The 23,879-nt window shown below is 36.1% G+C and overlaps 1 protein-coding gene across 1 annotated transcript in view; it reads left to right on the top strand.

Moving 5' to 3' along the window:
- PLOD2 (procollagen-lysine,2-oxoglutarate 5-dioxygenase 2) overlaps positions 1 to 23,879 on the top strand; it is a 93,992-nt gene that overhangs the window by 41,849 nt on the left and 28,264 nt on the right. Inside the window, exons 2-7 of the mRNA XM_008711108.2 lie at positions 135 to 226; positions 3,582 to 3,718; positions 14,803 to 14,966; positions 18,144 to 18,256; positions 20,400 to 20,463; positions 21,690 to 21,787. Of these exons, the coding sequence (XP_008709330.2) occupies positions 135 to 226; positions 3,582 to 3,718; positions 14,803 to 14,966; positions 18,144 to 18,256; positions 20,400 to 20,463; positions 21,690 to 21,787 (668 nt within the window). The remainder of the gene's footprint in view (positions 1 to 134; positions 227 to 3,581; positions 3,719 to 14,802; positions 14,967 to 18,143; positions 18,257 to 20,399; positions 20,464 to 21,689; positions 21,788 to 23,879) is intronic.

Raw genomic sequence — 23,879 nt, forward strand, 5'->3', positions numbered from 1 at the left:
CACTTCATTACAAAAATTAACAGGAGGTTGGCGGGTAGGTTTCGTGAGGACTCTAATCACTGTTGTGGGTTGTAAAGTGGGAGCATTTAACCTCTTGGTAAACCATCTTATGTTGGTCCCTTCTGTCTTTGCAGATAAATTATTAGTCATAACTGTAGCAACAAAGGAAAGTGATGGATTCCATCGATTTATGCAGTCTGCCAAATACTTCAATTATACTGTGAAGGTACAGTATATCTTTTAATTCATGGAGATGTTAGAATATCTGACTAAACTACAGTTTTTCATAACAATGACAATACCACCACCACAATCTGCAATCCACACAAGGAAGTTGAAATTTGGTTACATAGTTACTGAGTTTGTATATATAGTTGATTGTTTCAAGGGTACATTTTGACCTTTTAATACTCTGCCTCTTAGACAATAATTTCTTCATATTTGCTAATGCTTTGTATAAACACGTTCTATAAAACAACAGAAAAATCGATTTATATATATTTATGTTTCTTTTGGGGGTCATATACGAGCACAGCATAACAGATTTGACAGTAATGTTTTTCACTTACTTTGAATAATTTTTTTCTGTAATGGGTGTATCTGTCATAGTCTGTTTCTTTGTTTACAGAGAATTGGAAACATGATGGTGAGGAGAGTACCTTTTCTGTCCCGTTATTGAGAGTTGCTCTTCCTGTTGTTTGTTTTAGAGGAATTTGGGAATGTTATGAGTATAAAAAGGTTTTTTAGAAGACTGACCTCCAGGGGAATATCTCATTGATAAATGATCAGAGGAAACCTGGAGACTTTGGTAGAACTGGTAAACTGAGTGTAAAAGGCCTGCTTTTTTTTATTTAGTTATTTATTTTTTTAATAGAAATGAGGATCTGTCAACCAAGTCTTTTCCACAAATAAGAGGTGGATGGAGATGTATCCCAAGTAGGAAAATAAACAAACAAACCAACAAACAAACTGAACACATTTACAAACCCCTTCCCCCCCAAAAACCCCAAAACCAACCAAATGAACAAGAAAAAACTTAAAAAAAAGAGGGGGGGAAGATTGTTTTGCTTAGGGAAAAACTGAGCTCTTCTAGTATGTAATGTAGAAAGAAGGTAGTATTCACTTACATAACCCCTGGGGGACTAGATACAGATGTTAATATAGAACAGCTATTGAGGAGGCTAAGCTCTGCTGGAAAAGAGATCTAGTGTTAACAACCAGATGTTTAATGCAAGATAAATGAGAAATATGTTAGAAGTTTGTTAGGATAGAGGAAAAATATAGTAGTATGTACTGATGGGAGGCATATGGGAGTAACAGAGAAATCAGGGTAAAATAATACTGAATAATGCTGACATCCAGTAAGGGGGGATCTTTAGAGTTTGGACTGGGGAGAGTGTGGGGTGTTCCTTATATGTGAAGCTGTTCAGAACTTTATATATTATTGTATGCTGTTGAAACCATATATGTTAGATATTACTTTGTTTCTAGTTAAGGAAATCTTGCCACAGGGTATATAGCTATGAAATGTCTGGTCTTGGACCCAGACCATTTGAGTGACTCTTGCTGTCTTCCCAATTATGAAATGCAATAGTTCTTAAAGTGTGGACCCCAGACCACCAGCATCAGCATCATCTGGGGAATTGTTAGAAAGGAGATTCTCAAGCCTGACATCCGTCCTACTAAATAACAAACTCTGGCAATAGGACCCTGCCTGACACAGTAGGACCCTATATTTTTTTTTTAATTTATTTGAGAGAGGTAGAGAGAGAGCACAAGTGGGAGGAGCACAGGGAGAATCTCAAGCAGAACCTGATGAGGGGCTCAATCCCATGACCCTGAGATCATGACCTGAGCTGAAACCAAGAGTCAGACACCTAACAGACTGTGCCACCCAGGCATCCCAATGCAGTCCGTGTTTTAACAGACCCTCTATGTGATTCTGATGCATACTAAAGTTTGACACACTGATGGAGTGGAAAGAAAATAGAGAATAGAGCTTAGCATGGTGCCCTGCACAGAGTAGGCTCTTGGATGTGGCTGGGTCTGGTATTACTGTAATATTGGAGAAATCCAGAATGGTTTTGGAGTGGAAGTGTAACAAATCACAGGGCCAGAGGAGTCCAGTTTTTAGGGCAAAAACTAATAATTCTACTAGACTAATAATTCTCCTAGACTAGCCCCGATATGAATCCAGATCCACATCCGTTTTGAGTTTTCTTGGTAGCATTTATCCCCAACCTGCAATAGAGGTGGTGATAAAGTGATAACTGGAGATCTGAGGATAGGAGCTCCATGGGCTTTGCCAGCCAGGTTTATATTTAGTTAAGTGTTTAGTGATGTTGGAGCTAATAGTATTCATTTTCTAAGAAGCAACAAAACTAAAAGGCAACCTACTGAGGGGGAGAAGATATTTGCAAATGATATATCCGGTAAAGGGTTGATATGCCAAATATATAAAGAACTGATACAACTCAATACCCAAAACCAAATAATCCAATTTAAAAAATAGGCAGAAGACATGAACAGACATTTCTCTGAAGAAGGCATGCAAATGGCCAAGAGACACATGAAAAGATGCTCAACATCACTCATTATCAGGGAAATGCAAATCAAAACTACAATGAGGTATCACATCACACCTCTCAGAATGGCAAAAATCAAAAACACAAGGAACAGGAAGTGTTGGCAAAGATGTGGAGAAAAAGGAACCCTCTTGCATTATTAGTGGGAATGCAAACTGGTGCGACTGCTGTGGAAAACAGTATGGAGGTTCCTCAAAAAGTTAAAACCAGAACTACCCTATGACCCAGTAATTGCACTATTGGATTTTTACCCCCAAAATGCAAAAGCACTAATTCAAGGGATACATGCTCCTCTATGTTTATAGCAGCATTATTTACAATCACCGAACTATGGAACAGTCCAGTGTTACCAAGCACTTCCAATGTGGGAGGCAACTGCTGAGCCTAAGGCAAACAGGGAGGAGAATAGCTACAAGTTTAGCTTTGATTAATTGTGCTTAGGCAATTTCTTGCATTGATAAATTATTATTAAGCTTTTGAGGGTGATGTAAGATTTATAAGGTAAAGAAGGTGACATTTGACCTAATGCCCTCTGTCTTTCCTCGAACAACCCATTTGGTTCAGTAGGAAAATCACCAAAGGGCTCTGTCCAGGAGTTACTGAGCTTTCAGTGTTCATCGCATAGATTTCCTGCCAGATTGAAAAGTGTTATGGAAAGTTTCTGTATTTTCTTTTTCATTTTATCTGAACAAATAGAAATAAGATATGAGAAATATTGTCTGTGCCCCCCAGACCCCTTGATCTCCTTAATTAGAGTCTGTTTTTGAAATGGTAAACTTGGAATGGCATTTTGTGGGGTGGATAACATTGAAGAATCATGACCTGACTTACACATCAAATGTTTTTTCTGTAGCATTGTGGTTTAGTGATTTGGTGAAATGTTTAAAGAGTGGATTCTATGTCATACTATACAATAAGTTGCTGATGACTTCTAGCTTTTATGATACTGTCATAACTTGAGTTTTTCCCAGTGATAAATGTTGATTTCATTTATAGGTCCTTGGTCAAGGAGAAGAGTGGAGAGGTGGTGATGGAATTAATAGTATTGGAGGGGGCCAGAAAGTGAGATTAATGAAAGAAGTCATGGAACATTATGCCAATCAAGAGGATTTGGTTATTTTGTTTACTGAATGGTAAGAGAAATAATCTATGGATTCTTAAGTTTATATTAAATTATTTGTGAAAAGTGTCAAAATTAATGTTTGCAGATTATATATTAAATTATTTTATTCACAAGGCATTATTATTTTAAAAACTAGATTTTACTCATAATTATACAACCATGGTCTGACATAATTATGTAATGGATTGAATCTGATGAGTTACTGTAGGCAACAATGAGAAAACATGGTATGAGCTAGCATTTTTATGAAATTCATGTTTTAAAATCCTAACTTGAGGTGGAAGAAAGATCATGTTGAGCTTTTCTGTTGAGGAGAGTAACTCAGTGTATCCTCATCAAGCAGAAGGAAACAGATCATGAAAAGTTATAAGTGAGAAAGCCAATTTTTAAAAAAGAAAAGCCTTTCCAATGTATGAATATCTTTTTGTATATTGTTTTACTTTCCTTCTACTTAATTTCAAGTGTCCACTGTCCTTCTTTACCTTCTTTCTACAGGTTTTTATAATGTCAAGTGGTCATGAGTCATTAGTGATTGCTACCTTCTTTCTTCCACTTTTTTCTGTCTTTTTATTTTTATTTTTTGTCATTGATTGCTCATTTCAAATCCCCATGCATTTTCCACTGTAACTTAGGAAAGTTTATTTATATCTCTCCCTCAGTTTGAAAATCCAAAACCATAATTACTGCAGATAAAAGTAAGAGTAAGGCTTTTTATGCAGATATATAAATAAGAAAGGCATAAACTTTGAAAAGAAAATAGGCATAATGAAGTCCTAGTGCCATTAACCATAAACGTTGAGAGGGTCTGTATACTTGCTTCTTTAGAATTTCCCTAATGTCTCCCAGGAAAGAAAGTTCTGCTTATAGCTAACCTGTTCTTGCAACATGAAATGTGGGATAACTGTTGTCAGCTTATGTACCAGGAATTTTTCTGCAGAATCTATTATTATATATTTTTTATCCTTGGAAAAAAAGTTCAGATTAAGTATTGAGTATGTTTTGGTTTAAAATTACCGTGGATGTCAAACAACCATTTTGGTCAGCTTGAACTTGCCACATGTACATTTTGATTTTGACTTTGAGGCAAATTCTCTTTGTGAAAGTTACCACATATGTGCCAGTAATGGTTTTAGACACCCAAACCTCCTTTCGTGTTTTCAGAAGAAACTCTTAACCTCTCCTGCCCCATTCCACCTCCTCCCACCCCACCCCCCAATCTAAGATTTAGCCTTGGGAGAAACTGATTTAATAAGACGCCAGTTGTTTCTCTTAAGAAAATGGACACTTTGAGATATCTAAAAACTGCTCTGTTTATTTAGATTATATCTTAAGATCCAGCTTGACAAAAAAGACAACAGTAGGACTTATTTATTTGAGAGGGAGAAGGGGCAGAGGGAGAGGAAAAGAGAGTCTTTTTTTTTTAATTTAAGATTTTATTTATTGGGGCGCCTGGGTGGCTCAGTCATTAGGTGTCTGCCTTTGGCTCCGGGCGTGATCCCAGAGTCCTGGGATCGAGCCCCACATTGGGCTCCTCCACTGGGAGCCTGCTTCTTCCTCTCCTACTCCCCCTGCTTGTGTTCCCTCTCTCGCTGGCTGTGTCTCTAAATAAAAGTCTAAAAGATTTTATTTATTTATTCGAGAGAGAGAGAGAGAGAGAGAGAGTGAAAGAGCACAAGCAGGGGGAGCAGCAGAGGGAGAGGGAGAAGCAGGCTCCCCACTGAGCACGGAGCCTAATACAGGGCTCACTTCCAGGACACCGAGATTGTGACCTGAGCTGAAGGCAGACTCTTAACCAACTGAGCCACCCAGGCGCCCTGAGACAGAGAATCTTAAGCAGGCTCCGTATCCAGCACAGAGCCCAGTGCAGGGCTTGATCTCACAACTCTGAGATTATGACCTGAGCCAAAATCAAGAGCTGATGCTTAACCAACTGAGCCATCCAGGTGCCCTTTAGAACATTTCTAGTACTTCCAAATAATCCCTTGTACTCATTTAGGTAGGTTTTTGTGAATTAATTTGGAAGCAATTTTGTAACGTTGCTTCAATGGGAATATATATTCTAAACTGTCTTTTGGATGAACATTAAAAATTAGAGACTAGATGTTTGTAAATGTACTCTCTAGGGTATGATTTATCATATTTAATTTAGATATAAACAAATATTTGGCAAGGGTTTGGGTTCTTAAAATGAAAACTGAAGCTCTTCATGTGAGAAAGTACCACAAACTTTTTTCAAGTTATTTCATACTGTAGTGTGTATATGTGTGTGTGTGTGTGTATGTGAATATAATTTAGATGTTTTGTATAGCTGACCATCTCTCCTTGATTAGAGCAACTACCAATAATTATAATGAATTTGATGGCTTGTAATGGAGGAGTGTGAGTTCTTTTGGAATTGGCTCATAAAGATTTTGAGGACAAATACTATAACTTGGTAGCTGCATAATCCCTTAAGGAGAAAAATTATTCCATAATGATTTTACAATTCACCTTAATCAAAGTAACTGAGCACTTTGAGTTTTATTACAAGGAACATGGCATTACTTTTAGAATTACCTTGTAAACTATGTATTTCTTTTACTTTAGTTACATTGAAGACAGATGGTTGGATCTAATTATTAGTATATAGTAAACAAGGTGTTTTTTTCTTTTTTTTAGAATAATGTATAGGCCAATATGTAACAGAAAGTGTTTTATTATGAGTAAATTAGATATAAATTGAATATCTCCACAAGCTTGTTCTGTACTAGACAGTAAATTTTAAACCAGCAGAGTCCAGACCCCAAAATAAGCATGTGGTGGAATACTTTTTTTGGGTATTAGATTAATGTTTAATAAAAACGTTAGTTATTTCTTTTATTCTTTTTCTTTGAGACTTCAGAAAATTCTTTAGAAGAAAAGTAATTAGAAATAAAGTTGGTATAATTATTTGAGATTGAATTTGGACTGAGCAGAAATTTCTACTTTTTTGGTGATGTTGAATATAATGCCATTAATCAGAATGCAGGTGTGCTACATTTTGAAAGACTCCCGATATATGAAATATTTAAAAGACATATTTGGTGGTGGTTATTGGCCTCACCAAAAGGGAATATTTCTTCTATGAAAATATCTACCCAAGGATTTTGGTAGACAGAGACTCCTCAGTTCATTTAAGTATTTGTTTAAATATGATTAACTATATGACTTTGAGGTAAGATAAAGGAATTGACTTTTTGGTTTATAAGCTCTTGCTATCTGAGCAGTAAGGAAGACTGAACTTAAAAAAACTGGTAGTCAATGTTACAATACAAAAGTTGATATAGAATTAAAATGAATATAAAGTAAAGCCATTATTATAGTAGTTTTCTAGTTGGCTCCGGCCTGGGACATTGATCAAAGATAAGTAACACTGGTTGAAAAACACAGGGATAATCTTAGTCATACAAATCTTTTCTTTTCTTTTTTTTTTTTTTAAAGATTTTATTTATTTCTGTGACAGAGAGACAGCCAGAGAGAGAGGGAACACAGCAGGGGGAGTAGGAGAGGAAGAAGCAGGCTCCCAGCGGAGGAGCCCGATGTGGGACTCGATCCCGAAACGCCGGGATCACGCCCTGAGTCAAAGGCAGCCGCTTAACGACTGCGCTATCCAGGCGCCCCCATACAAATCTTTTCTGTTAATATATATGTTTACCACTTATATATTGCTACTTCCATTTGCTTATAATGTTGGATTCTAATTGTCCTTATTTCTAGACAGTGAAGCTGGGGGATGTACCTGATTTAAATATTGTCTGGGTAAGTAGCAAGTTATCAATAAATATTAGGTAAAAGAAACTTGCATTAAAAGAGCAAGAAATAGATCTTACAAGAAGAGAAATATGGTGGATGTTTTGAAGCTGTTTTTAAAGGTTTACTTATTTGTTTTAGAGAATGGTTAGGGGAGGAATAGAGGGAGAGACAGCCCCAAGCAGAATCCCCGCTGAGTGTGGAGCCCAGTGTGGGGCTCAATCCCACAACCCTGAGCCAAAAACAAGAGTCAGCACTTAACCAACCATACCACCCAGGCTCCCTGTAACTGTTTTTAAAGGTTGATTTTCTTCATTCATTTAGAGAAATAAATGAGTTATAAAGGCAGGAAAGCATCCAAATTTTCTAAATCTCAAAGTTCTAAATGAACTGAGGTGTCTCTATCTACCAAAATTCTTGGGTAGATATTTTCATAGAAGAAATATTCATTAGGAAAATGAATTTTAATTATCAGAAGCCGTGAAAATGAGGCTTCTGATCTTCCAGATGTAGGCCAATGTTTCTTTTTTTGACTCCTAACTAAATATTATTTTGCTGAGAAAGTGAGATTAGTGGACAGATTTTTCACTTTACACTTAGTACACATGTCTTGAGCACAAACTGTGATCTAGGCATTAAACTTAACACTACAAAAAAAAAATGATAAACATAGATCCCACATTCAAGGAATTCTCATATTATACTAATTTTGCAAATAAAACTGAACAGACCTAATTTGAAAGATATGTCTTCAAAAAAGCTTGGATGTTAAAAAAATTTGCATGTTAGCATAATCTCTTTAGAATCATTTACTTTTAGAAAACTGTCAAAGATTATGTTTTATTGGATCATTTTGGTAATTGCTTATAAAAATATTTTTATGATTTTATTGTTGTCATAAATATAAATTATATGTATTCATTTTATAGATGACCAGATCCAATCTATTGTATTCCATGAAATAAATATTTTATACCATAGTTCAGGTTACGTACCCAGTATGCCTGCATTTTATATTGTCTTACATAGATTATATAGGAGACAGAATACAAATTTTCTGAAAGCAAAGCTTTTCAAGTATGATGGGTATAATTTTGACCAACTATGGCAGATTTATTTGATGGACTCCTCTTTCCTGGCAGTGATGACAATTTAAGTGTGCAGACACAAAGAACCTAGTCATTAGCAATGGACAACATTTCATTATATTAGTATGAAGGAAGCCAAAATACATCAGAGTTCTTAGTTTCAGTATTGCTTTTTTCATTTTTTCCTTTTTTGAAGGAAAGATTGAAATCATTAGCTGTCACTTAAATATATTGCACTGCCTTCTGGCTCATCCAGAATAGTCTGAAATATGTTTAGGAATTATGTAGGAATTGAGTGACTTTTGCTTTTTTTCAAATTGTTCAAATGTTCTTGTTAATACTGAGTATATTTGTGAGTATGTTGGAATGAGGAAGAAATATACAAAGAAGTATACAAAAGAAGCATTGGGTTTATACATATATATGTTTATATATTGTCTATTTATTTATCTATCTGTAGATTGATATATGATACTCTTGTATGGCATGAATTTGCCTGACTCTATGTGTGTGTGTGTGTGTGTGTGTGTGTGTGTGTACAAATACATGTGTGTGTACAAATATATAATGTATATATGTATATATATAATTTTTTTCCCAAACCAGATTGCCTACTCCTTGAAGTTTGTTCTTTTGAGTAAACATGTATTAAGTATCTGTTGTGTAAAATATGGTGCTGGCCCCTGTGGTTGGAACTGGAGTCGGGAGAGAGGTCTGAGTGGGACAGAAATCTTGCCCCCTGGGTATGTTTTTCTAGCCATAGCTCTGTGTATCTTGTATCTGGCATGTTGTAGTTGAATAATAGTAAATTTGGGGGATTTTTAAAAGTTGTTTTTGATTCCCTCATTGATTTACTGAATACTGTATACTAAATATGGGTCAGATTTAAAAGTTCTCGTGTTGCAGAGATAAACTTAACTATTATTTCAAAGGAGAGGGAAATTTTCATTTAATTAAGCACCTTTTGACTATTTTCCCAATACGGAGACTGACCCAGAAACAACCAGTGGTGGTGACTCTTGGCCTCATAGGTAGATAGCGGCTTGCACAGTTTGACGTCTTGCCACCATTCCCGCCTTGGCTGCCTGCTTTGTTAGGTCTTACTCCAGCACTAGCCACTCAGAAAAGGTCTGGAGAAAATGACTCTACAGCGTGGCAGTGTCCTCATTGACTCCTATCTCTACCCAGCCTCAGTAAGAATTCTGTACAGGAAATGAAAGTCTATACCATTTGGAGGAAAAAGCCTCCCAGTAATATTTAGTTTTAAAGTAGTACCCACCTTGAAGAGCTAATTCCTACTCCTTCCTTCAAAATTCTTACAGGAATATATTTATCATTTTTTTTAAAGATTTTATTTATTTATTCGACAGAGATAGAGACAGCCAGCGAGAGAGGGAACACAAGCAGGGGGAGTGGGAGAGGAAGAAGCAGGCTCACAGCGGAGGAGCCTGATGTGGGGCTCGATCCCACAACGCCAGGATCACGCCCTGAGCCGAAGGCAGACGCTTAACCGCTGTGCCACCCAGGCGCCCCAGGAATATATTTATCATTTTATATTACGATTTTATTGTAATTTATTTTGCAAGTTCGACTGCGTCAACGTTGTTTAAAAAATATTTGTTTATTTATTCTTTTTAAGTAGGCTCCACACCCAATGTGGGATTTGAATCATAACCCTGAGATCAAGAGTCGCATGCTCTACTGACTGAGCCAGCCAGGTGTCCCCTTGTTGACAGTTTTAACTGCTTTTTCTTCAGGGGGAGGGGAGAGTGGTTTCATAGTATTGGTTTGCGGTGTTATCTATAGAAATATAGATACGTATGTAAGATGAGGACATGATTAAAGACAGAAATATCAGGTGTGTTGCTACTTGTGTGCTTCGGTTTCATTAGACTTTAAGCTTTTAAACACTAGCTGCTAATAGTTGGGATGATTATAACTTTTGGCTTAAGTTTGTGTCAGTGATGATGAAGAAATTGTTGGTTTGGGGAGGAACAAATAAATAAAATTAGGGAACACTTCTGTTGCTTTCTTTTCTGGCTTCCCAGTAGCTTTTGCTTCTTGTTAAGACTGGAGATGACTCATTCATTCATTTATTTATTCATTCATTTGTTCAACAAATATTTATTGACTGTCTTCAAAATACAAGGTGAGGGGAATACACAGATGAATAAAGATGTGGATCTGGCTGATGAAGGGAGAACAGGCAGTCTAGTATAAAATAGGCATTCCTAGCATGAAGACCAAGAAATAAAATGTTTCTTAAAAGGGGAAATGAAAAGAGCTATGGGAGTTAAAAGGAAGGAAATGATCTTTTCTATGTAGGCTGATCCGCTAGAAGTTTTTAGAAGAGGTGAGATTTAAAATGGGCCTTGAGAGTGAATGGTGTGGAGCCAATTGGGAAAAGATGTGCTAAGCAGATGGAACATTATGAGTAAACACAGATGACAGATCAAATAATTCAGTCTGGTTTCAGAACAGGTTACTTCATGGAAAGTTATTATTGTGATGCTGATTAATTTAGACTTTATTCCAAGGTTGGGAATTGGTAAACCATGGTCTAGCCTACTTCTTGTTTTTATAAATAGTTTTATTGGAACACAGCTATGTTCATTGCTGCTGGCTGCCTTTGCATCACAACAGCAGAATTGTGTCCTTGCAATGGAGACCATATTGCCCTCAAAGCCAAAAGTATTTTCTGTAAAAGGCTAGATAGTAAATATTTGTAGAGTCCTGCTTTCGACCTAGTTGAGAACCACTGATCCAGTCTAGGGACTGGAATGGTTTTTAGGAGAGTTTATTAGACAGTCCTTACCAGAAGTGGGGTGGAGATAGGTAATGTGGGGGCTTGTAGGGTTTTTGAATTAATCTAGTCCAGTGACTTCTAGAAAGAGTGAAGAGGATTTGAATGCTAAATAGATTAAGTAGATGGAATCAATAGGATTTGGTGAAATATTTGATGAGAGAGACTGTAGAAACGGAGGAGGCAAGGCTGGAAGAAAGATTTTCAACTTGGGTGACTGGGTGGTTGATGGTGCCACAGAAACAGGGAACACAGAAGGACAAACGCTTGTAAAAGTTTGAATGACCTGTTGGAGATAGAACGCTGACATGTCTGTTAGAGAACTCAATATGACCACATGAGGTGGGACCTTATGATTTTTGCAGGACCCAGGAATATTTACCAGAGTTAACTATGGAAAATTTTATTTTATTCTTCATATTTAAATGGACCAAATTCCTATGAGAATTATTTTTGTGACCCTTGTGCATTTTAAAAAAAATTGATTATTTGGGTCGTTGTGGCCAAAGTAATTTTAAGTAGAAAAACTTTCTTCTCTTTGAAAAGTTTTAAATCAATTTAGAGAACTTTTCTAAAGTACTTAACCACAGAAATGACAATGCCACTAAAATACGATGGGAAAGTTTTAGCAACCTTAAGTTTTTATTCAAATTTTTACTTGAATTATGTGAACATAATTTTTGCCTTTACATTTTGCTATAAAATAATTGTTTTTTGTTATAAAGGTAATGAATGCTTATAAACTACTAAATCATAAAAGTAAAAGTTGCTACAAATCCTCCTTTTCAAGCTACTAGCTTTTGCTAATAGTTTGAGACATATAGTGTGGATACTGTATCCTTCACTAGGGTTATAAAGACAGAAAATACTCACTTTCCAAATGTGCATTTATACCTTTAAAGACACAACACTGCCTGCAAAATTTCTGAATCAGTTGGCCTCAGTCTTTGACATAATAAGCCCCTTTTTGCATCTCCAGACAATGTATTGGGTTCTTCTGCAACTTGCAAGGCAGTCTCTGTCTCAGAAGGTTTGATTTATTTCCCTGCCTCTCATGGCTCAATTACCCACGACACTGGTCTTCGTTCCTAATCTTTAATATTAAAAAGAATATATCAACAACTGGTAGTCTTCAGGAAAGTACCCCTGTTAGAAAAGATAGGGTTATCTTAGGAGGCAGAAATTTAAAGTGGTCATACTGAGGAGCTAAGTTGTACTTGTTTATAAGAAAAAGAGGAACTGGATATATTTTTATAAATATTATTTTGTGTAGTCAGATTAATTCAGTTTTTTAAATCAACAGGGAAAAGCTAGTTTGGGGTTTTAGTCAGAACACATTTATTCTGATTTGAAATTTATCTTAACACATATGTGTATATAAAAATAAAATTATTTTAAACTACAGATTAGTATAAACTTAAAAGTGAGCTTTCCTCCTGCCTCTCCCATTACTGTAGCGTCTTCTAGTAACAATAATGTTAATTTTTAACTTCATTGAGTGCTTATAATGTGCCATGTATTGTTCTTAATTTTTTATTTTTTTCAGTAACTTGACGAGATAGGTGCTTCCCTCCCCCAGTTTCTACATAAAGAATCAGAAGCATAGTTTTAGTAATTGGTTTAAGGTTACTCAGCATGTGGCAGAGCTGACAGAAACCCAGCTAGCAGACTTCAGATTGTATGCCCCGAGTCTCTTTATGAATATGTTCTTAATAGTATTAACAGAAGCTTGCCAATTGATTCTGGAAGAAAGAAAAAGCTATGTACCAACATATGTATATATAAATATATTTTAATTTTGAGGTAATATTTTCTGTAACTGAAGAAAAAACAAATCATAAAATTTAAATCCTCTAAAACAATATAAAATGAAAAGAAATAGTCTATCTTTCTGATCCCAACCTTATTTTTACTTTTTAAAAAAATTGGCTGGGTGTAATTATTAAATTTAGTTGGACATTAGTACTATTTAACTCTCTTAGTTTTGCTTTAAGATTCAGAGGTGGACTATATGGTGAGTCAAGTGTTTTTTACTTGTAAAGTGTAGTTCACCATGAAAGGGAAAAAAGAGAGGGAAGGAGCAGAGGGTGAGCAACTTCTTTTTTAAACTACAGGACCTGGAGATTACAGACACAAGCTCTGCTCACATTCTACTGGTCACACCTATCGTGTGGCCACATGGAGCTTCAGAGTAGTAGTCTTTAGCAGGACGGCCATTTGCCCAGTTAACACAGGGGGATTCCATTATTTAAATAAAGGCTCGGGAATGTATGTGGGGGTCAGTTAGCATCTCTGCCACAAGTATAAACTTACACTACTCTTGCTCAAGGAATTTTTAAAACTTCATGGGGTTTTTACTTTTATAGAGATGAGCAATAGTGTGTTTTATTTTGATAAAATAATTCATATATAGAAAGTTGTTAAACCTTGCCTGAGTCATTACTACTATCCTGGCATAGTAATAAGCTCTTTGAGAGCAAGTCTGGCTGGGAAGGTCCCGTGGAACAGTCTCCTTACTCCTCCACTCGCATATCCCAGCAGTGCCTCCGGACGATCGGCTGTTAGGAAGACTTGGTGCTGAATTTGTGAACATTAGTTTGTTCTTATTGTTTGCTACCTGGATGTTAGGTCAATAAATTATCATCTTTAGAAACTTTTGGTCTTGAGGTACTCTGATGTGGAAAAAAAAAAGGATGCAAAAGAATGTGTAGTTGTAATGAGAATAAAGAATTTATTGCAGAGTGGAAGCATATCAGGTAGTGGCTTATACACTTCCTGTTTTGTTAAGTCATTGTCATTCTGTGAATGAACAATGAGCAATAATGTCTCTAGAAAAATCAGTGAAACTGTAGACATTAAATTATAGTGTCAACTTTCAGACATTTTTTTCAAATTCATTGAGCTTTAAAAAGATGCACTTGTCTCAGCACTTTAATTTTAAGGTTTTAGGCTAAATAGTGGTTCAAATATAAATTTACATAGGTGACATTTAGTAGTCGAACACACTTCGTCGAAGATAATGAAATCCTCAGAAATTATAATGGATGGGTACAAATTACATTGAAACATTGGGCAGTTATAATGGCAGCTTCTGTCAATGACTATGTCTATATTATTAAGTTATATAGCGAGTTATTGACTTTTTAACCTTTCAACACTGGTTTAGCATTTTGATTTGGGGGGATACTAAAACTAGTACTAAAAATGTTGTCTTTATTTGGACTTCATTTGCCAATGTAATGTAAATATGAATAATTTAGTACAATCCATATAATTTAACTTGAGGGAGAATTGTTAGGAGTATTCTGTAAATAGTTCGTATTAATCTTAGGTTGGATTCTAAATTCTAACTTTATTAGTGACTGTTTCTTGGTTTATGTGCCTAAATTCTGACAAGTGTGTTTTAAAACTTCTTTTTCCCCCTTCATTAAACAGCTTTAATGTCATATTTGCTGGTGGTCCAGAAGAAGTTCTAAAAAAGTTCCAAAAGTCAAACCACAAAGTGGTGTTTGCAGCAGATGGAATTCTGTGGCCAGATAAAAGACTAGCAGACAAGTATCCCATTGTGCACATTGGGAAACGCTACCTGAATTCGGGAGGTGGGTAAGATACCGGCAGAGAAGTTTAATGCTAGTCACAGAAAATTATAAAGATTGATGAAACAACCTTTTTTTTGGTATACGTAACTATAGACGTGAAGCTTTATTTTATTTATTTTTTTTTATAATGATTTTTTATTATATTATGTTAGTCACCATACAGTACATCCCCGGACGTGAAGCTTTAAATAACAATTATCTTCTTATTACTATGAAAAAATTATATCAGTGTAGAATCCATGGTGTGTTTTGTAGTTGACAGAGATTTTCTACATATCATATCATATGATACTCCTAACAAAACTCAGCGGTCTAAATCTTATTATTTACAGACTGTACGTGGGAAAATCCCTGCTCCCCCAATTCAGGTGACTTCTCCTAAAGACATTCAGTTGTTCAAGGAAAAATAACATGGATTTTGGTCTTCTGATTATAGTTGCGTTGAGAATTTTCTGGCTATAGGATAATGGGTTTAGTAAGTTCCCTTACTTAGGAAAAAATGCAAGCTATAATCACGTGGCTATAAAAAATAGGTATTACTTAATTTTATCTATATTTTAAGTATATCAGAGTAAATGAGTGATTTGTCTTGAAATCACTAGTCAAAAATTTCAGCATTGAGTGTCTGGGTATAAAGTGCTGCATTCGCTTTAATCATGGATTAAAGGAACAAATTATCACATTTTCCCTCTCCCTTCAAAAAATAAAATAAAACTTAACTTTGGACATTATTTTGACTCCAGAATATTTTCCTTAGACTGAGATTAATATAAACATATGACCAGAAGACATAACCAAATAGGATGGGGGACACGTTAGAAAAACAATTTGGGTGGAAGTTGCAAGCCACATTGGGAAAACAAATTTTTGGGGGTGATTTGCATGTACATAACTGATACTGTTCAGTCTAATTCAAGTACGTACTACTTGAGCTAACAGCATTTTTGGATTCTAGGCTCTGCTCAAGCCACTTATGGCAATGAAACCTTTAGCAAGTAATATAGTTTCTCTGAGATGCCTCAATTCCAGCCCTATTTACGTGCAATATATTTTAGCAACCCTTCCCCGTAGTTGTACCTCAGAACTTTGCCAGCCCGTTATAAATATTGCGTTTCTGAAACCTTAAATTCCAGTTTGTATTGCCTAGTTTCAGCTCACTCTTTCTCTCCATGTCAGTACAACCACAGTGTATCATTTGGGGGATCTCTTGACCATTTTATTCTTCTCCCAATCTATCTACCGCCTTTAGATTTCACTTCCATATTCAAGTCAGAACCTAGGTTTTCTCAGATTGGTCACTCCAAACTCATCGCCTTAGTCATCTTTTCCTCTTAGATTTACAGTTTATGCGCTGATGAAGCTTCTCCCTGAGATTGTTGCCCATTCTTGACATCTCTGTCTGGACCCTCAGCTAGGGATTGGTGGCACTTCTACTCCAAACTGCTAGGTTCTCAGTAACACATGGCCAGCTTTTAACTTATCTGAAGTCCTAGATAGTTTAAAAACCATGTAGCTATGGACCACTGGGAGAAGTTTTATTTTACATTTATTAATTTTTTAAACATGGTATATGTAGTAAAATATCATATATAAATTCATCTAGATGGTGATACATCTAAATTTCAGACAGATAGATACAGTGCTGTGGGAACAGCAGAAGACTAGCAAGTGAGTGCCTTTGTGAGCTAGTTTAGGTAAGGAAAAGGTGCTTTTAAGTGGAAAAGAGATCATATAAGGACATCAAAACATGATTCTTGTGCTTTCTATAGTCATAGTAATTAAAGTGATGCTAGGAAATCTAAATATATTCAATAAAAGTTTATGTAATTTCATGAATGGTATATTGAGAGTTATTTAAGGGACAAGAGTTTTGTTTATGGTTAGATCATTTAGTTTAAAAAATTTATCATGGAAAGAAAACATGTTTCCTAATCAGGAAAATTTCAGAATGTTATAAACTTTATTAGTTTGAAATAATATGGCAGTTTAATAAAAAAATATAAATCATATGAAATAGGAATTTCTTTTCATTTTTGAAGTAGATTTATAAAAAGGATAAAGAAACATAATTTCTGAAAAACAGCAATATAAGCCATTGGAAAATGTCATGTGTCACTACTTGGACGTATTTTTCATCACAGTAGATGGGTCATAGGAATTAAAAATGCACTATTTTTCAGTGTTTTAGGATTTTTTAATTTGATGAAAATTACAAAAATGAGCAACCAGTGATTGGTTTATGCATGTTTTCATTTTGTCTTGTTTTCTCTAGATAACAGTAATATTCCTGGACTTATTTCTTTTCATTCTTTTATTCCTATGAGGAAATTTTAATTTTGAGGGTAAAAAATTAGGTTTTCTTTCAATTCACAGGAGTAACATTGGTCCCTTTTTAAAAGTATTGCATGTCAATGAAACATAGCAGCTTGGTTGCATTTCTGAAATGCAGAGGAAGATTCAAAAAGGGGAAAAATGATCCTGTTGTCCGTGTCTTTTATAGACAACTGTTATTGGCAAATTTAATGCTTATGCTTGAAGGCCAAAGGGAACAATCCAATTTTAGACTTCCTTTCTCCAGACTGTGACACACAAAATCTGGCCAGAAAATGGTTTAGCAGGTACAATAATGACTAGTTCAAGGAAAGGAAAAATTCCCAAAATGTCCTAGATATAGAATTTCTTTGAGATGTTTGCAGTCAGTGACATTTCCAACATTCCTTTGATTTTGTTAGCATCACTGGCACTGACATTAAAACCACGGTAGTAGAGATTTTTTTTTTTCCAGAAACAGTGAATCCTCTCCAAAGGATCCAAGAAAGAGCATTTTAGAAGGTCAGGAAGAAAATTCTTCTGTCTTATTCTGTTCTTTTCCTAGTAACTTTTTCCCTTAGGAGACTTGGAAAACATTATTCCCTCTCTTGTGTCAATTAATTTTGCGAATGTTGTTTATTCGAAAAGAGTCTCTGATTTGTAGTCGGTGGTAAAAACTCACTCTGTCATAGTTTATATATAAAACAAAGGACAGTCAATAACATTTCTTTCATTGTGAGCTGTAAAATTTCCAACCTAAGGGTTAGGCCTACTGGCTTTACAACTCTGTGCAACTGGTCAATGGAATTAATAGACACAAGTTTTGGTCTTAGACTACTAAATTTTCTAATCTCTCTTATATTGCAGGATTTATTGGTTATGCTCCAAATATCAACCAGATAGTTCAACAGTGGAAGCTCCAGGATAATGATGATGATCAGCTATTTTACACCAAAATTTACATTGATCCACTGAAGAGGGTATGGAATAGCTCCCATTTTCAATATAACCTCCTTGTTTAAGACAGCTACTGGAGCTCCAGCCATTGCATCCATAGTCTAGGCAGTTAATAGGCAGAATAGTAAATAAAGGGCCATCTCAGTTGTATCAACTCTCTTTAAGTAATCTTTCTAGAAAAAAAAAATTCTCTTACTTTGCTTTGACCCAAACACATTTATGTGGCTATGCACAATATGCAAAGAAAATGTTGGCCTTTATTTCACGCAGAAACATCCTACTGAAAATCTGAGTTCTATTATTAAGGGGGGAATGTAGGGAACAATAGCTGTGTTATTGGCCCTTGAGAGAACATTCCTGAGATTGATTGAAATGAAACTTTGGAGAAAAGTAAAACAAAAGTTCTCTAATTTGAGAGTATTTTTAGTATATTTATGTAATGTAAGTTCATGTTTCATAAATTCACTCTGAGATAGTTTAGAACTGCTATATTCTAAAATGTACTGAATTGTATAATTTGTGGGTGCTGTTATTGGAAACAAGTTTTTTAAAGTATATTTTACAGTGGGTTTGCAACTCTAGCTGTTTCTGTTCCTTAGATAAATATTTCAGTCATCTAAATATTTTCATTAGACATTTAATACTTAAGAAACTTTATTCTTAAAATGTTCATTTTTCTTCATCTCCATTTTTTGCTTTCCCTCTTATGTGCCTGACACAGCAAGTCTGAGGACTTGCTCTTTCATCTGGGAGGAGAAACCTACTGTTGGCATGAGTGCTAGCCAATGCAGCATCATGCTTTCTCACTGTTGAGATCGTAATGTTTTTAGTTGTGTAAATCCTCTTTAAGATTCTTTCGAGCCTCTGGACTCTGGGAAACAAACTGAGGGTTGTGGAGGGGAGGGGTGAGGGGGATGGGATAGCCTAACTGGGTGATGGGTATTAAGGAGGGCATGTGTTGTGTTGAGCACTGGGTGTTATACACAATTAATGAGTCGAACACTACGTCAGAAACTAATGATGTATTATATGTTGGCTAATTGAACTTAATAAAAAATAGGATTCTCTGGAAGCATAAGATTTTACTGGTTAGCATGTGTCCTAGTCTGTTTGGTTTATCATAACAAAATACCATAGACTGGTTGGCTTAAACAATAGAAATGCATTTCTCACAGTTCTGGAGGCTGCAAGTCCTAGATCAGGGTGCCAGCATGGTTGGTTTCTGGTGAAGACTCTCTGGCTTGTAGACAACAGCCGCCTTCTTCCTGTGTCCTCTCATGCGAAAGAGAGAGAGACACAGACACAAAGACACACACACATACATGCAGAGAACGAGAAAGTATGTGTACAAACTCTGCAGTGTCTCTCCTTATATGGGCATTAATTCTGTCATGAGGACACCACTCTCATGACCTCAGTTTAACCCTAATTACCCCCCAGAGGCCCTGTCTCCAAATACCATCACATTGTGGGCTAGGGTTTCATATGAATTTTGAGGGGACACAAACATTCAATCTCTAACAATATACAAAGTCAATTTGAGGAATATTATTATGACAGAGAAATGTAGCAGAAAAACTGGTGCATTGAGAATCATAAAATTTGTAAAGCAGATTAATCTTTATGATTATGTTGATTAATTACATACCCATTGTAGCAGTCGGATTGGGGATTATGCTGCAATAACAACCCAGCCTCAACAGCATAACACAGCAGAGGCCTGTTTCTCTTGCTACGTGTCCATTGTAGGTCAGCAGAGGGTTTCTGCTTATTGTCATCACTTGGGACCCTGACTGATGGAGCAGCCATCTTAGACCTTAGCAGTGTGCCAAAGAGAGAGCACACTTGGGGTCTCACACTGGAAGCTCCATGCTCCAGGTTAGAAGCAAAATAATTTCACCTCTGCTAAAAATGAACTGGTTAGAATTTGTCATAAGGTAGGGAAGTGGAAATATTTGGAGAATACCATGAATACTTTGCCATTCCCTTTATCCTTTAATTCAATCAACTATAAAACTACAGTCTTTTTGTCTTTCTGAAGAACAGTGCTATAATAATTTACAAATAGGATCTTTAAATTCTACAAAAGAATAAACTATATTAACATGATAGTGTTGTTTGCATATTTGTTGTCATTTTCAATGGTATCTGTATTCTCATTTTTAGGAAGCTATTAACATCACATTGGATCACAAATGCAAAATTTTCCAGACTTTAAATGGAGCTGTAGGTATGCTTCCTAAATACTGAATTGCTCATGTATACAAATGAACACCTGTGTTTTCAACTGTCTGTCCTTTATCATATCTATTTTGGGGCTATGATTAAGGTTTACTGTATAGATATTATAACTTTCAAAAAATAATGGACTTGAGCTTAGCTTGATATAGTGAAATGCATCTACTTAAAATCATGTCCTAAGAGTAGTGCAAAAAAAGATAAGCTTCTAGCTTTAGGTAATTTAGAATTTAGTGTCTCACCATCTGGAGACTGTAGATATATTTTTAAATTAATTATACCTTATTATTACACATTTTTCAGTATAAGTTCTTTATATTGTGAATTACTCAGGAGTATGAATATTAGAGTACTTTACCTAGCTGAAGGTAACTGGTAACCAAGCACATACACTCTGTGTGTGTGTGTGTGTGTGCGCATATGCATGTATGCCTGTGTGTGTTTTCCTAGATAGACATATGTCTTGGCAAAAATATACTAATACATCAATTAATTAATGAATTAAAAATAAAAATACATTAATTCATTAACACATTAATACTTTAAACATTAAAAATACATTGCAATTCAGTCCAATTCTTTAAGGCAGTTCATACCCTAAAAAGTTTCTCAGGATGAAAGCATTTAGTTTGGAGCACTTAGGAAATGTGAGGAAGGGAACTGGAAAACAAGAACAAAAAAACCCAGCTGTTTCTGCTCCCACCTGACTTGTGTATTCCTGGAATTGGCATTAGACCTGATTTTCAAGAACTGGCAATGCTCTCGATGGCCGATTGTGGAGACCTTGCTTATGTCTGTCAGTGTTCTATTCGTCATATTTATATTGTTATATTGTTATATTGTTATTACCATCATAATAACTTTGAAAGCCCGGCAAGGATCTCATTTCACAGTTGAATCAATTCAGACAATAATTTAGTCCATCCTGGAACCCATTACTATCAAGACTCCTTGGAGGCAAGATTGCAAAGATGCTTTCCTTCTGCCAGACACCTCATTGGCTTAGCACCTCAGTTCGCTGGTGCCGGGTTGGAGTGATTGAGGTGCTCTCTGATGTAGTGTAGGCAAAATTTGTAAAAGTGTTGTGGCACGTGGAATGGCATTTGTGGGAAATTTTATAACAACCAGAAGATACAGATAAATGTATGCGTATGTATGTGTATATGAAAACACACACATTTTAAATTACTAAAATCTTTTTTTTTCTTTTTAACCCAGATGAAGTTGTTTTGAAATTTGAAAATGGCAAAGCCAGAGCTAAGAATGTATTTTATGAAACATTACCAGTGGCAGTTAATGGAAATGGACCCACTAAGGTGAGTCACAGTGACTTTTCCCTGTTTCTTTATTTCTTGGAGATAGACTTTAGAGCAATATATAGAATGTCATCTTCTCTTCCTCTCCTTCACCTGCCCTTCACCTTCTCCTCCTCCTTTTTTTTTTTTTTTTTTTTTTTTTTTTTTTTTTTTTTTTTTTTTTAGTGTCTTTACGAGGCTCTATTTGGTGCTAGTAATCTACTGGCTTCATCTTTTATACTGTAGATTATGTGGCTTCCTTCAGATTCATCAAACTGGTGATGTTTCCTAAGCAAAGTGATACCTTTCCATTCTGTTTGTAACACATTTCACTTTGTGTTTAATAAGAACAGTGAACGTGAGAATGAGCCATATTTCCCTCATACAGGATGTCCTCTCTGAATAGGAAATGTGCAGGTCTGTAAGTCACCATTTTCTCATGTAACAACTGTTAGGATTGAGGTGTAACTATATGGCTGGAAGATTCTTACACTTACGTGAAGTTTGCTGGGTTATAATTGACAAAGACTTAATGTGGCTAATGAAATTTTGGATGCTTTTCAAATATATATAATTGAGTGTGCTGAAAATGTTATCGACTGAAAAATTCATAGATAAGTTTGATATCTATCTATCTATCATCTGTCTATCTATCTATCTATCTATCTATCATCTATCTATCTCATGAAAACTGCTTAAAGCAGTGTTCTGAGATACTGGGATGCCTAGTTTACTCTAAGTACCTAGAAAAGAGATTAACAGATCTGCACTGTGGGAAGAGAGGGTGGGGAGTTGTCATCTGCTGTTTCAGAGGATTGAGTAGTCTGGAATTCCAATAAAAGCTGTATGGATGGGAAGAAATGCAAACGAAAGTCCATACCGGCGGCTTTTCCACCATCAAATTGGAAGAAGTAGATTCCTCTTCTCCGCTCGTTAATCTTTCCACCTTGCTTTTTGTCCCATTCCAGCCCTCCTACAAAGCCAGCTTGCTGGGTTCAGTCCTTTCTCTATCTTGGATCAGTCTTCCCTTTCTATTCTCTCATATTCATAAACATTTTAAAGACCCTCTAGTCTTTCACATCTTAAAACAAAACTGAGCCAGCACAAACTAAAATATCCTCCTCAATCCCCTTGCCTTCCAACCTGCCTATTTCCCCCGCCCCCTTTACAGCCACACTCTAAAGTAGAGACAAACTACCTTCCCCTCAGTCCCTCTTCCCACCACCCCAGGAAATGCTCTTGCTGATGTCTGTTGTGACATCCTCTTCAGCCCTGATTTTTACTTTACCCAAAGATAAAGAACCAGCAATGTTTCTTTCTCTTCTACAAAATTCTTGGTTAATTTGCTTCATTGCTATGTCAGCAAATCCTGTCCTAATGTTGATGATTTCCAAGTCCTTGCTCTAGCTCCTGTATCTTCCTTGACCTCCAGGTCTGAATACCCAATTGGTAGATCTAATTGTGTATCATATGAGCCCTGTCACTCAAGACCTTCAGCTCTGCCTCCTCTTTCATCCATTCGGTTAACTGGAAACTAGGTTTTGTTTTGGCTCTATTTGCTTTCCCACTCCCAATCCAAACGCTATTTTTTTCTGACTCCTGTCCATGGGGTTTTGTCTGATTTTCTCAGTGCCAATGACAGCTTTCTTAGTTCATGCCACCTGCACCCTACCACCCCTCACAGTCGCCCACCAGGAGCCTGGGACTAGGGCATTTTGCTGAAGCAGAAAGCCCGGTCATGTCACTCACCTGTGTAACGCCCTCTGTGGACTTCAGGGTGAAGATCCAAATTCTCGACTGGCCTTTAAGGCTCTTTTTAAAATTTCACTCCTGGTTTAATGATCACCAGTCCACCATCCCATCTACTCCCCCACTCCTGACCCTACAATATCCACACAGACATTTCTCATACTCACTCATTCTCTCTCCCTTCCTCTCCCTCAACTCCTACCATGCTGAATTAATTTGAATTTTGCACATTTCGTTTTTCCTCTTTCTACAAGTCTTCTGTGCCTCCATTTCACTCACTCTGGAATCCTCTGCCCCCAATTCCCACTTGCTCTACCCACCTACTAAATCTTCACCTTTTAGGTGTTAGCTTGGTCTTTACTCC

The sequence above is a fragment of the Ursus maritimus genome, unplaced genomic scaffold (genome assembly GCF_017311325.1).
Source record: "Ursus maritimus isolate PB19 unplaced genomic scaffold, ASM1731132v1 scaffold_20, whole genome shotgun sequence".
NCBI lineage: Eukaryota > Metazoa > Chordata > Mammalia > Carnivora > Ursidae > Ursus > Ursus maritimus.